Source organism: Moschus berezovskii, chromosome 17 (genome assembly GCF_049115385.1).
Source record: "Moschus berezovskii isolate FMDL1 chromosome 17, NW_MosBer_1.0, whole genome shotgun sequence".
In the NCBI taxonomy this organism is placed as follows: domain Eukaryota; kingdom Metazoa; phylum Chordata; class Mammalia; order Artiodactyla; family Moschidae; genus Moschus; species Moschus berezovskii.
The window spans coordinates 20,818,401-20,832,585 of NC_142476.1; the positions used below are offsets into that span (position 1 = coordinate 20,818,401).

Consider the following 14,185-nt stretch of genomic DNA (forward strand, 5'->3'; position numbering starts at 1 on the left):
CTCATGCGACGAGTTGACTCACTGGAAAAGACTCTGATGCTGGGAGGGATTGGGGGCGGGAGGAGAAGGGGACGACAGAGAATGAGATGGCTGGATGGCATCACCGACTCTGTGCACATGAGTTTGAGTGAACTCCGGGAGTTGGTGATGGACAGGGAGGCCTGGCGTGCTGTGATTCATGTGGTCGCAAAGAGTCGGACACGACTGAGCGACTGAACTGAACTGAAGCCAAAGACAAGACAAGCTGTGCAGTTCACTTATTTTTATTAGGCATCATCATACAGAAAGCACCGGACAATAAACTAAGATGACCAGCATTTCCAGTCTTTAAGAAGTTTAAAATCTGGATGGAACCTGTAAGAGATCCTAGTAAGAGTAAACGGCCAGTCCTCAAATCTACAAACTTCTGATCAGGGAATTCAACTCGTCCTGTTGACGCACTTCAAGGTCTCCGGCTGAAGAAGAGGGAAAATTAGTAGGATGTTAAATTGGGAATGAGAAACCTCTTCTTGGAGGATGTGGATTTGGGAAAGGCTTTGAAGTAGTAGGCACCACAGTCTTAACTCGCGCTAAAACAGCTCTCAGGAACCGCGTTGCCAGAACCTTCAAAGAGCTGTAAATTTATCCGGTAACTTCCAAGTGCGCGGCTTAGGGCCAGAGAGGCTCCAAAGCCCGCCCAAGAGTCCAGCATCTCGCTCCCATTGGACAAGCTCATTTCCTCGCCTTCCTCCGCGGGGCGACTTTAGCCATCAATCACACGACTTGTTGCTCCACCCCTTTCCAGTGACGTAACACTTGGCACGCCTCCGCGCTCCAGCCTTCAAGCTCCCCACCAGTCGCTTCAGCTCCTTATTGGCCAGCAGAGAGGGGAGGGAAGGGTACGGGCCTTCTCTTTTGCTCTCTAAACTCCCCCCTCTAGTTTCTCGGTCTCCTCATAGGCTGTCCACGCACTCATAGCCTTTAGCTGTCGCGCAGGCGTGCCCATACGCGGTCGCTGCTGGAGCTGCACCTCCCCTCGAGGCTTCAAGAGTTACGCGGTTGTGACGTGAGAGGGGCACTCCGCTAAGTCGTCTTCACTTACGATTGGCTGTGGCTGAGGTCCGTCACGTAACCACGCCCCGTCCCTCCGCCCAACCTCCCGGTTTGAGAAGACCTTGCCTCAGCCCGTTTGGGCCGCTTCACCCTGCGATTGGCTGAGGGAGCTGGCATGCTTTCCCACGCCCCACCCCGCAACTCCTTCCTGAGCTTCCGAGAGGCTGGCCGGACCCCGCGGAAGTTGTCAGTCAATCTCCTCCCTCCCCATCCCCCGTGAGGCCCCGCCCCCGGGCCGCGCGCCCCCAACGCGCGCGCGCACACGCTCTCGCACTCCCCCTGCCGCCGCCCGCCCCTCACCTCTCCCAGCTCCTTCTCAAGTTGTAGCGGCCGCTCGCCAGGGGTTCTCTGTGGGCGGCGGAAGGGCGCGTGGGGGAGGGGGTCTGGACCGCTGGGCGCTTCGAGGAGCGAGCGAGTGTGTGTGTGTGTGTGTGAGTGTGTGTGTGCGTGTGCGCGCGCGCCCAGGGCCGGGGCGGCGGGTCACCGCCCCGGGAGATGAGGGGTCGGCGCTGACAGGGAAGAGCGCCGGCGGTGGAGACAGCGGCTCGGAGGGGCCCCGCGATGGCAGCGCCCCGGGAGGAGGCTCGCGGCAGGGCGGGCCGCCCTGGCAGCGGCCACTGAGGTGCTGGCGGGCCGGCAGCCCGGGGACCCGGGCCGCCAGGGGCGAGGGGCGCGTTCGACGTCCGCACCCTCGCGCCGTCGCCTCAGTTGTCTGAACTTCGGGCTCGCGTCCGCCCGCCCTCGGAACTCGGGAGTCAACAACTTCTTCACACACCGCCCCCGCCAGCCCCGGGGCGCTCGCCGAGCTGCGGCGACCGGGAACCTCCGGCCCTGAGATGTGGCCGTGAGGCGTCGGCGGGCGGCGAGGAGAGAGCTCGGCGGGCGCCCGGGAGCGGGAGGGCGGTGCGGCCGGGGGGCGCGGGGCGGAGGGGCGCGAGCTCCTCGGCGCCTCGCCCCCGCCTCCTCCGCCTCCTCCTGCCGCTGCCCGTTCCGTGCAAGCCGCAGCCGGAGCTGCCAAGCGCCAGGGCCGCGGAGATGTCGTCGTCGTCGCCGCCGCCGCCGGGGGCTGCCAGCGCCGCCATCTCGGCCGCCGAGAAAGTGGACGGCTTCACCCGGAAATCGGTGCGCAAGGCGCAGAGGCAGAAGCGCTCGCAGGGCTCGTCGCAGTTCCGCAGCCAGTGCAGCCAGCCGGAGCTGCACCCCTTGCCCCAACTCAAAGGTAGGTAACCTCCGAGGGCGCCGCCCGGGGAGGAACGCGCGGCTTCTCCTCGGCGCCGCCGGAGCCTTTGCTTTCTCGGAGCCTTTGCTTTCTGGGGGGGTTCCTTCTGCCCACCTGGGCCTCGCGTTCCCCAAGCTTCCTTGGCGTCCTCCCACCCTCTTTATGTTTCAGACAGGTTTGATGTAAGAGAGTCTTGCTTTTTCTTCCCGTTCACTTATCTGGGTTCACTTTAACTCTTTCCTCTTGGAGGAGGCCAGCACCCCTCCCTCCCCACCTGCGCGCTCGGGTTCCTGCCCTTGAGATTGCAACTCTCCTCCTGAGTCCGGAGGGGTAGACTTTTTTTTTTTTTTCAGCCTTCTTCTTCGAGTCTTGTCCTTCCCCATCTTATTGTAACAACCTGTCTTACGTTCCGACCTTCACTTTTCTGAGACCTGCCTCCTCTTTTCGGCCTCTCGAAGCTAATCTTTTGCTTTTCCAATTATAAAGCGTCTTTGCGCACATTCCCTCTAACTTCCCTCTTATCTTTCCAAAGAATCTTAGGACCAGGAATCCTAATGCGTACACCGGTTAAGAGTTACCTGCCTTTAGATTGATTTATAAAGAAAAAGCCTAAAAATCTGACCAGGGTCGTGTCTTACTTACTGGGTCATTAGATTTAAATGTTACTCTTTAGCCCAAAGAATGGAAAGATTTAAAATATTGTCTGAGAAGATACACACGGTAGAGTTGGAAAAGTATTAAGGAGTAGGTCGTGGTGCTTTGCAATGAATTGGGAACTTAGTTCGCCAAGCAGTGATTCCAGGGACTCTATAGGTTTGTACAGTAATTCAAATTGGTGTCCGTGCCTAATGCCTTACAGGAGAACTTGGCACTCCTTCTGGCTCACTTACTTTTCCCATTAGGTTTAGAGGATTAAAACAAAAAAGAAATTGGTTCCTGACGTTCTAGTTTATTTTCTGTGGATTACTGCCTTTTAATTTTATAATTGTCAGGTCTTTGCTTTTTATGAGATAGACATTGTCATGGAACAAGATGATAATGGTCCTAAACATTTGAATTCTTTTTTTCTACAAAAGAAACCTGATAGAAATCTAGATCATCTGTTTTGCAAGACCAGGAAATGAAAGTTTCTGTACCAGATAGATAATGTTCAGGAGGTTTTTCGATCAATTTCAAAGAGCTCCAGCATCCGGTTCAAGGCCAGCCTGGTTCTGATTTGTCTTTAGGTCTAGGAATCCAGTCTTAGTTTGGCCAGGAGTCTAAAGAAAACCCCAGATCAAATCACAGTTGACCTGCAGTAACTTTGGAGCCCCATCCTACACTACCGTGCTTCTTGGGGTGCTTCTAAGTATCCCACCGCCAGAATCAAACTGACTTTTGAAAGAAAGTTTTATTTAAGATGAGTAGCCTGTGGTATACTGTGTTTATCATTTGCTCTTCAGTACACAAAAATTGTTCAGACGTACATATCATAGCCTACAGTAGACCACGATGGTAGATGTTGCCAAGACTTTAATTCTTGAGTGATGTCATAGCTATAAAACAATATTATCTTATTTGTTAGGACATTGAACTGCTATTCATGAAGTTTAAACTTAACTAAAACGTCGTAGTTATTTTTACATTATTGGGGTTTTTCCCCATTAAATTGGCAAATTATTTTTGCAGTTTGAAGGTTTGGTCTTAGTGTTAGTGTTTTTCTTTCATATGTCTTGTCTTTGCTTTTCAGTAAGATATTGTGGCTCTTTATATTGTCTTTTTCATTTTTTATTAATTTTTATTATGGTTGCTTTACAATATTGTGTTAGTTTCTACTGTACAGCAGTGAATCAGTTCTACATATATCGTCTGTTTTTTAGATTTCCTGCCCATTTAGATCACCACAAAGCACTGAGTAGAATTCCCTGCGGGTTCTCATTATCTATTTATTTTATACATAGTAGTGTATATATGTCATTCCCGATCTCCCAGTTCAACCCACCACCCACTTCCCTGCTTGGTGTCCATATGTTTGTTCTCTACATCTGTGTGTCTATTTCTGCTTTGCATATAAGTTCATCTTATATTGTCCTTTTATATATAATATTTATTTGTAGCTAATAAAGATAATTGAATATTAAGTGTATATTGATAGTTACTTCAAGGCAGGAGATGCAACTTTAATATATTTTGCTTTTAAAAGCCTAGCAAAAATATACAGTCAGTAGTCATCTAAGTTATGTGGTGTATAGTTCAACAGGTTGAAGGTGCCATTAAATGTTTTATTTATAGTATTTTGCTCACTAGTAGAAAAAAAATCAAAATTTTATATTTAATCTGTGTGTTTCACATGAAAATATAGTACTCTTTATAAGGAAATTTATGTATTCAGGATAAATTTATGTAAATTTAATTGAGGAATAAGATTCTTACTTAAGATTACCCACTAATAGGAAAAATGACTTTTACTCCAGATGCCAAAATGCTTGAAAAGTGGTTTTTTAAAAATTCAGTTGCTTCACTTAGTACTTTGGCAGTGTCCTTGCTACCACATGTTGTGTGCTTTTTCTGTCAGTAGTAGTTTTTTCCATTTGTGGCCTTAACAAAAACCAGTGGAAAACCCTGTAATATGTGTATGAAAGAGAATTTTTCTTCCTGCTCTGAAATGCCATCTTACAGTGGAGTGATTCAGATATCTGTGGGCATCCAAGATCTTCTCAGTGTTTATACCAGCCTGCTTATGTTACACTTTGTCCACATGGATCTGAGCTGGAAAGATGCCAGCTATTCTCCTCAAAGCATACTGTGGGTAAAGATTAACAAAATGATCCCACTTTTTCACCTGAAGAAGTTTATTTGTGCAAAATAACTTAGTAAGTGGGTTGCAGAATTTTAACGGTAAAAATGTTCAGAGGGAATTTTATTTTATTGGAGAAAGTATTTTAAAAACAAGCCTTGTTAAAAGGAGTTTTTAAAAATGAGAAACTGTTATGTAGGCCCTCAATCTGCCTTGTATAGCTTAAAAACAATTTTTTTCCCAAAACACTTGAAATTTGTTATGTTAGTTCTGTAAGTTCCTCTGAGAACTAAGTATGAGAAAATAAAAGTAGGGACAGTCTATCAATCATTTCTCTGTATTTATAGTTACATTAGTATTGTACTTAATTTTTCTACCTTAAACTTTTCCTCTAGTAACCAACAGTTAGGAAATTAAAAAAAAAAAAAAAACCTGTTAATGGGAAGTTTTTCTGTCTGTTTAACCTGTTTTGTGTCTCTGAAAGAATTGGTTTGGTAGAATAATAGATGTCATACAGTTATATAACAGCATTTATAAATTATTTTATACTTTTCTTTACATTTTTAAATTATAAAAACAATATCGATCATAATAAGTGAAACAGTCCAGAAAGTTGTGTAATATCCAATCCCGGGTATCTGTTTCTTTTTCACAGCTACTGAGGTAATGTTGTGTGAGAATCCACTACCCTGTATTTTTACATATCATTGTAAAAATTATGATATGTAAATTTACATATCATTGTGCCATCCCATCAACTCTGTGCAAGACCAATATAATTCCCAGATGTGACGTTGAGACGTAAAGAGCTTAGTTTCAGGCCTGTGATTATTTCTCTGGATGGCAGTTGACACTTATACCCAGGTTAAATGATTTCAGTATTTTTGCTGTTAACCTGCTTTATGAACATTTGAGCAGGATGATAATCGAGTTGGGTCATTGGGGTCATCCCTGGGTCAAAGGTAAAAGTTTAATCTTTCTGAGTTGCTTTCCTGATCTGTAAAATGGGGATAAAGCTTTCTGTCTCCCTAGGATTGTGGAGCTTATGTGAAATAATGTAATTGGTGCCTAAAAATAGGCAAAGAATATTAGTTGCCATTCTCTTTGATATTTGAAAATCCAAATTAAAAGTATTTTTTAAATGAAGGGTTCACATAAATAGTAAAACTTTGCTAGTGTAAAGTATTAATTATTTACAATTAGATCTCAGATATGATCTATTTGCACTGAGGTGAAGTCATACATCAGCATAAGTGTGGATATGGAAATAGGGTAGAATGACTTTTAAAATGTTGAATGCTATAGTTAGAAGTTTTTTTTTGTCAGGTAAAGAAATTGAATTAACCAGTAGAGTTATATAGGTGTGCATCTCTCATAGGAGACAGACTGTAAATGGCAAAGAACAGAATGAAACTGGCATTGAGATTAAAGTCCCCTTCAGATGAGGTAAAGAATTTCCCAAATTTCCTCAGTTTGTTGCTTGTTATATTCTTAGAAGTGGGTCCTCCTGGAGGTATTGAGGCTTGTAATAGTGGTGTTCATTTGAAGTGTTCCCTTATCTTTAGGGAACACTTTTTTTTGTTTTTCTTGATATATGTGGTCTCAAAGAGTCGGACACGACTGAGCGACTGAACTGATGCAGTCTTTCAGGGTGTCTGGTACACTGACATGATTTGAAATTTCCTAACTAATGACTTTTTTTGTGCTGGTGAGGAACACTATTCACTCAACTTTTAAGGTTTATAGATTTTTTTTTCCCCAAAGTTAATTTCATTCATCTAACCCCAAAACCCATTTTAGTAATTGGGATAGCATTAAAGGAGAGTTGAAGTTCATCTGAATATGTTAAAAGTGTTTGTTTACAAAGGAATATATAACATTTTAGTCATTTTACAACTATCTTCTGAAAGTATTAATAATGCCATATTTCTCCTAGTCAACTTATTTTTTAATTTTTAAAAACTTTTAGGATATACCTCTAGAGAAATTAATACAGTGTCATCGTTGGCCTTCACATGAAGGAAAAACTTTTCCATTTAAGTCTTAATTTAACATTTTCAGAATTCCTGTTTAGGATCAGATTTCTTTTTCCCCCAGTTTTATTACCTCCTCTGATTCTTAATTGAACTTTGGATCCTTTTAGGAAGTGCCTGTAAAGTAAGACTCCAGTTAAATGTGTTTAAGTAAAATAGTGTGATCATTGGGACAGAGTACCGTCCTGTAAATAGATTGAAATTGTCTTCCTGCATTGTTGATGAGGATCACTTTGGGCTGGTTGTTTAACCCTTCTGAACTTCAGTTAATCATTTTTACTTGTAAGAATAGTATTTTCCCTTGTTACAGTCTTAAAGATGAGTTAGTCTTTAGTGAGATAAATACTTTGGATGAAAAAGACAGGTTTATCAACAAAAATAATACATTTGGGAAATAATAGATTTTTGAATATTCTTTGAATTTCAACTTTTTTTTAATTGTAAAAAGCCGGGGATGGAGACTAGCTTATTTTTATTTATATGTGTTTAGCAGGGTTGTCAACCCTGGCTGTGCTGTTAGAGAGCTTTAAAAAACATCAGTGCCTGGGTCTTACCCTCAAGTGATTCTAAATAAATTGGTCTAAGGTAGGTTTCAGGCATTTGTATTTTTGAAAGCTCCCAGAATGATTCTAATGTGCAGTCAGGGATGAGAATCACTGGTTTGACATTATCTATTGATTTAATTTATTAATTGAGACTTTGTCCTTTTCTCCAGATATTCATGGCTCATTACCCAGCATATTAACATTTCCTGCCCTCACCTCACCTGCTGCTATTTACTTTTCAGGCTCTTAACTTTGCTGCCCCCTATGGCTAATCAGCTGCTTTCCTAAAGAGAGAGAATGCTGTTGGATTCTTGAGTTTTAGGTGTGATCTGTTGTATTTTGTTGTAGTTAGTGTAATTTAAACTCCCCTGTTATCCTTTGATACAAGGTGATCAAGTTTGTTTTTTTCTGTGATTTTTGGAGCTGTGGCTGAGCTGTCAAGCAGAAGTGAGAAAGCAGTTTGCCTAGTTTTAATCCCATCATTCAGGGTAACATAATCCCAACTAATTTGGAATGTAAAACTATTTGCTGTATGTTCATAGCATTGTTCCACCTCTTGAAGATTTAGAACTAATGTAACTACTGTATAAATTGACTATTAGGTGTTGAACAAATGAGATATTGTTGATCATAACTGTGTTTTTGGTAACGCCTTATATTTATTTAGCATCAAGTGATGTTTTTCTTGTGGTTGCCTTGGCAGCACATATACTAAAATTGGAACTATAGAAGATAAGCATGGCTTCTGCACAAGGATGACACATATTTGTGAAGCATTTCAGAATTTTGCAGAATAAGCAGAGCATTTTAGGGGCGGGAAAGAGAGAAAGAAATTTTTTCGTCAGAGGATTTTCACATTTATCCTCTAAATCTTGACCATAGTCTTTTACTGAAGGTGGGGCAGCAATGACCTGAGGCTGTTTACATTTTTTAACTGTCTCTTGTCTTTGGCCTTTCTGCCAGCCAGTTTGAATAATACCCGTATTTGTTGATTTGTTGTTTTGAGTCAGCGTCAGTGAAGTCCTCTCTCCAGAATGAGATGGTAAGATTTTTGTGAAAGCAGAAGTCATCTGTGTTTTCATATCCTGTTATAGTACCAAAATACAGTGTTCTGTGCATAACAAGTGTGATCATGTAGACAGGCACTGTTTTGATTAAGAAATTACCTGTTAGCCCTTCCTTTACACCTTTATTCAGGGTTTTTAAAGTAAATTAATTTTGGGTTTTTAATGCCATGATAAATAGATATAGTTTTGAAACAGATGATTGTTTGCTCCTGTATTTTGGGCTTTGCCAGTGACTGGTGTGACATGTAACATTATTGCTAGGGAAGGTATTGTGTAAGATCTGTGTGGAAAAGTAATACCGGGTTGACTTCCAGATGTGGACAGCTGTATATAAATACCAGAGAAACTGAAATAACTAATTTCCAGTAATTTCTAAATTTAAGGTTCAGTCTTTATTTATAAGGATGTCCTTGAAGGAGATGAACAGATTTTAAATGTATAATTACTTTTAGTGCGTTATTATGTAACAGGTAACCCACGTGATGTACCAAAAGAATTTTACACGACAGACTACGTTTATGTGAAATAAGCTGTACTTGTCTGAGCAAGATATTCACTAATAAGCAGTTTCAGACCACTTTTTACATATATGTTTTTGAACTCTTCCCTGAAGAATTTTATTCATGTGGGTTTTTGTGTGAGTAATTGTGGATTTTAGAAATCGTGCAGTTTTGATCAGATTTCTTAAAGAAGCCTAATAGGATTTTCTGGTAGTTTGCTGAGTATCATAGGTTCGCATTATAAAATGAGAACCTATTTCTAACTTGGATACTGAAGTCAAGGGATTTCTTGGGAACTCACTCCTCCTACTGGAATGGTGGTGCTAATTGCATTTACGGTTCCCTTACTGTGCTTTTGTATCTAGTTGAGCCTTCCAGTGCTGAATGGGACCTCATGAGTCATCCTGGTTTACCTTTCATTGGGAAAGAGTGTTTCACTGTCGTTCTTAAAAAAAAAAAAAATCTGTGCAGGAGATCGGGGTTCGATCCCTGGGTTGGGAAGATCTCCTGGAGGAGGGCATGGCAACCCCTTCCAGTATTCTTGCCTGGAGAATTCCCCATGGACAGAGGAGCCTTGAGCGACGGTTCATGGGGTTGTAAGAGTTGGACACAACTGAGTGACTAAGCACACACGCGCACACACAAAATAAATATATATCCTATTTTCTCACCAGAAAAGCCTTCTTTAAGATAGGGAGAAAAAGTATAGGGTTTTTAAGCTCTTAGATGCTCTCCCTCAGAATCTGCTTAGTTAGTGAGTAAACTGCACAGACAATAACTAAAAAAATGTTAGCTGTATGAAACCAGAATTTTTTAATGACTGGACTTAACTTGCAGTAAAGAAGTATAAAATATTAACTGTAGCTTCAGAAATGATACATTTTCTCTGTTTAATTGGTCTTTGCCTTTGATTCACACTCACTGATAAAGGATGTTCTGGAATTATAATTATTATCAGAAAATGATGATTATTTGAACTCATGGTTAATCCTGTGCCTTTAAATTTATAAAGTAAAAATGATGAGACAGTTTTTGTCATAAACTCTGAATTTTGATTTCGCGAAGCTGGGTATCTTTAAAACAGTTTTCCAAAAAGACTTTTCTAAAGATAAACATTTGTCATAAGTAAAATAAAGTCATAAGTAAAATAAAACTTCTGTAGGAATATATGCTTTCTTTTCACTTGCAGTACCATTCTTTTAATTAGCCAGAAGAAAAAGATTTTGTTTGCCTGCTGTGAAACTGGAAATATGCTTTGCTTTCAAAATCTAGTACAGAAATATTTTCCTCTTTGATGTTCATAGTGCTTAAATTTTAGGTGAACCATTATAGAGGTTAAAGTTTTACTCAGTAAAATTAATAAAATGATGAATGCTTTTCTTTTGAAATGTCTTAAGGAGCTTGTGATCTGATGGGGAACATCTAGACATGTAAACTGGTGGTTTCATTTAGCGACAAGTGTTGTGATAAGAGTAAGCAATAAAAGCCTAGGGGAGTGTGTGAGGGACCCAACTCAGTTTTGTGTGTGAGGAGAGAGATCAGGGAAATCTCCCTGGAGAAAGTGACAGGTAAGCTGAGACCTGTAAGGCTAGATGTGTTAGACCAAGACAGGTGGGTTCTAAGAGGCCTGCCAAGGACGATGTGGGCATCCTTAGAGGTAAGTAAGTGGCTGTGATGTGCTTCGTCTCTTTGCATGCCCATGGGCTGTAGCCATGGGATTCTCCATGCAAGAATACTGATGGGGGGTTGCCATGCCCTTCTCCAGGGGATCTTCCCGACCCAGGGATTGAACCCTGGTCTCCTGCATTGCAGGTGGGTTCTTTACTGTCTGAGCCACCAGGGAAGCCTGTGACTGAAAGAATATTACAATAGGGAACTGGCTAGAGGAGAGATTGGAGCAAAATTTAGAGTCTAGGTAACAGCCTTGATGCTGTGTCCTGCAGTTATTCCTGACAGTAGTGTGAAGAATGTATTGGGAGATGAGCATGAAGAATCCTAGTTAATGCTGGCACAGTAAGACAAGCAAGAGGTAATGGTCTCCTTGTCTAAGTGGGAGTGAGTGGTATCACAGCAAGGACTTGGAAAGAGGGAAAAATCAATGATGATACATTCCTGACTTGGGCAACGAGATGTATGGTAGCAGTTTACTGAGAGGGAAAAAAGAGTAGAAGATCAGATGTGAGATGGGTTGAACTACCTGTGGAAATAGAAGTGAAGAGTCAAGTAGGAAATTAGATATTTGGGTCTGGAGCTAAGTAGAAAGAGCTGCACTAGGAATCAGCATTTAGAAACTTTAGATTAAAGATGATTTTTGAAGAGATGCAAGTAGAAGCAACTGCCTACTGGAAATGTATAGAAAGAAAAGGGCAAAGAATATCATCATTTAGATGATGATCAGAGGAAAAGGAGCAGTAGCTTGAGTGGAAGATGAGAGAGTAGGGACAAGGTGGTCAAAGGAAGAAAATATGTTTTTAAATAGGGGTGGGGCTAGTAGCAGTCAGGAGAGCTGCTGACAGGTCAGATATTTAAGAACTGAAAAGCTTCCATGGGTTTGGTAGTCTTCAGGCAACACTGGTGACTCGAGATACATTTCAAAGGGTTGATGATCTTGAAACCAGAGTTCTCTAAGGTGGGGAGTGAATGGAAATGGAGAGCCAAGTCAGTAAGTATGGACATCTCTTTCAAGAAGCTTGACAATTAAAAAAAGTATCACTCGAGCTGCTGGGTAGAGAATGGATTGTAGCAGAACTAGATTTTTAGAGGAAGGACCAGTCAAGAGTTTGTTTTAATAGGCAAGATGAGATATGATATGACTAGGGCTGGGGTAGTAGCAGTAAAGATGGAGAAAAAGAGATGTGTTCAAAGTACAGCTAAGCTGGGACCTGTCAGTGAATTGTATGGAGGAGATGGACAGACAAAGGTCGGAGTCAGAGATGTTTCCCAGGTGTTTTAGCTTGGACAGCTAGCTGAGTGCATGGCTCTACCACCACTGAGAAGCAATACGTTAGAAGAACCAGATAAAGAGGAAAAATTCAGAGTTATAATTTAGACATTCTAAATTTGAGATGTCTTTTGGAAACCTGGGTATAAATATCAAATAGACTTTTGGATGTGTGAATCACAGAGTGCCCATTGGTAATTTCTGTAACTTCTAAGCATGAATTAAAAGATGTTGAGATTGTTTGTTAGACAGTGTTAGTAGTTTGAGATGCTGACCACTATATCTTTTGGCCAAAATGGGATTATCTAACCCCATTGAGTTCAATGTCTGTACAAGACATTGAAAGATATCCTTGATATATGTATGAGGTGATCACAAAATATGTTGGGACAGGTGCAAGAATAGGGTAAGTTACTTAATTGACTGTTTTCTGCCTTTAGACTGGAAGTTAAATACTTTAGGACCTAAGATCCATAACTTCCTTCCCAGTATTTAGGCAGTCAGTGCTTGGTTTTAATATTTATTGAGTGAAATAATGAAGCAAATGCTATTAAATTGATTTAAAGAAAAACACCATTTTGTGCCATGCAGTAATTTACAATTTTATACTGATTTATAATTGAGTGATAGTTTACATGCAGCTCCATTTTGTTGATGAAGAAACCAAAACTAGAGGATATATTCTTGTGCAAGTCATTTATAACTTCATCTTCTCAGTTAATTCCTCCTCTCTGATGTGAAACTGAAGATATGTATTGGCTGCAGTAAAGCAAAATTAGCACTTTATTTTTTAATTTTTAGCACTTTATGTTCTAACAGTGCAAAGGAGAAATAGTTGAGAGCCTTACAAGAAAGATACTTATTTCTCACAGGACCTGGGCAGGTAGGCTAGTACCGAACGTAGGTTTTTCCAAGACCCTGTAAAGCAAAAGATCTTTACGTCTTAAATTCTTCCGGTATAAAAATGCTTTGTTGATCTTCTTTGCAGGTCTTCCTTTTAGCACAGTTCTTCCATTTTTTAAGTAACGTAAAGTTTTTCTGTAGAAGAAATTGGAGAGTATCTGTTTTATGAATGAGTACTGAGAAGCAAGATGAAGTGAACTTTTAAATCAGTTAGCACATTTGTGTCAGCTAGATTTATAATTTGGTGTCTCTACTCAGTTAAAAGTTATAATCTGTAATTAGCAGCTTTGAGGAATCATGGAATTGTTATGGGATATCACAGACTGATTAGATTCTGTCCACTTATTTTTTCCTCTCTGTTCCCTGCTACACGTGCTATGTACAAATAGTTTTTGAAAAAAAATTTTTCAACTGTGACCATGTTAACATTGTACTTCCTGATCATTATTTCCCAATTCAAGGAAGGAAAATAAATTGGAGCCAGATAACTGAGACTTGAGTATAATAAAAGTCAATTGGGCCAATTCATCTTATCACTTGACTGTTGTTACTCTCCTGCTAAATTCCCCCCCAAAGCTGAAATTAGAAAATATGTCATCTCCTTAAGTAGTTACCTACATGCGTTTGTGCTCTGAAGTGGAATCTGAAGTGGAAATAAAATAGCAGATGTAACAATGAAATATTTTTAAGGTGCATTTAATTTTCACAGTTGTATTTTCTTCATAGGAAATTTCTATGATTCATGTAAGAGAGGTTAAAAAAATAACCCAGCTTTTACATACCTACCAGATACCTAGGCACTGATTTTGGTACTTCATTTAGTTTGATAATCCTGTTTTTAATTTGTACCACCTGGGTAAGCTTACACGTAACATATTTTAATATTTTGAGAACTGCTTTAAAAAAAGAATCTAGAAAAGTGGTTTCTCCTGTGGAATAAGAATGACTATTTTAGGATACAATACTTGCAGTGAGTCATGAGTAATCTCAGTTTTCATGGTTTTCTAAAATAAACTCACATAAAGACTATGCAATGAGAAATGTCATATTCTTAACTTCCCTATTTCTTGTATAATGGCTTTATTATTTTTGTATAAACTTACAGACTC

At 40.7% G+C, this 14,185-nt stretch overlaps 1 protein-coding gene and 1 pseudogene across 1 annotated transcript in view; both read left to right on the forward strand.

The window, feature by feature from the left end:
* The first annotated feature begins 1,370 nt into the window (after window positions 1–1,370).
* PPP2R5A (protein phosphatase 2 regulatory subunit B'alpha) overlaps window positions 1,371–14,185 on the forward strand; it is a 68,434-nt gene continuing 55,619 nt past the window's right edge. The window contains exon 1 of the mRNA XM_055419044.2: window positions 1,371–2,311. Within this exon, the coding sequence (XP_055275019.1) occupies window positions 2,128–2,311 (184 nt within the window). The 5' untranslated portion in view covers window positions 1,371–2,127. The remainder of the gene's footprint in view (window positions 2,312–14,185) is intronic.
* On the forward strand, window positions 8,353–8,453 carry LOC129551845 (U6 spliceosomal RNA; annotated as a pseudogene).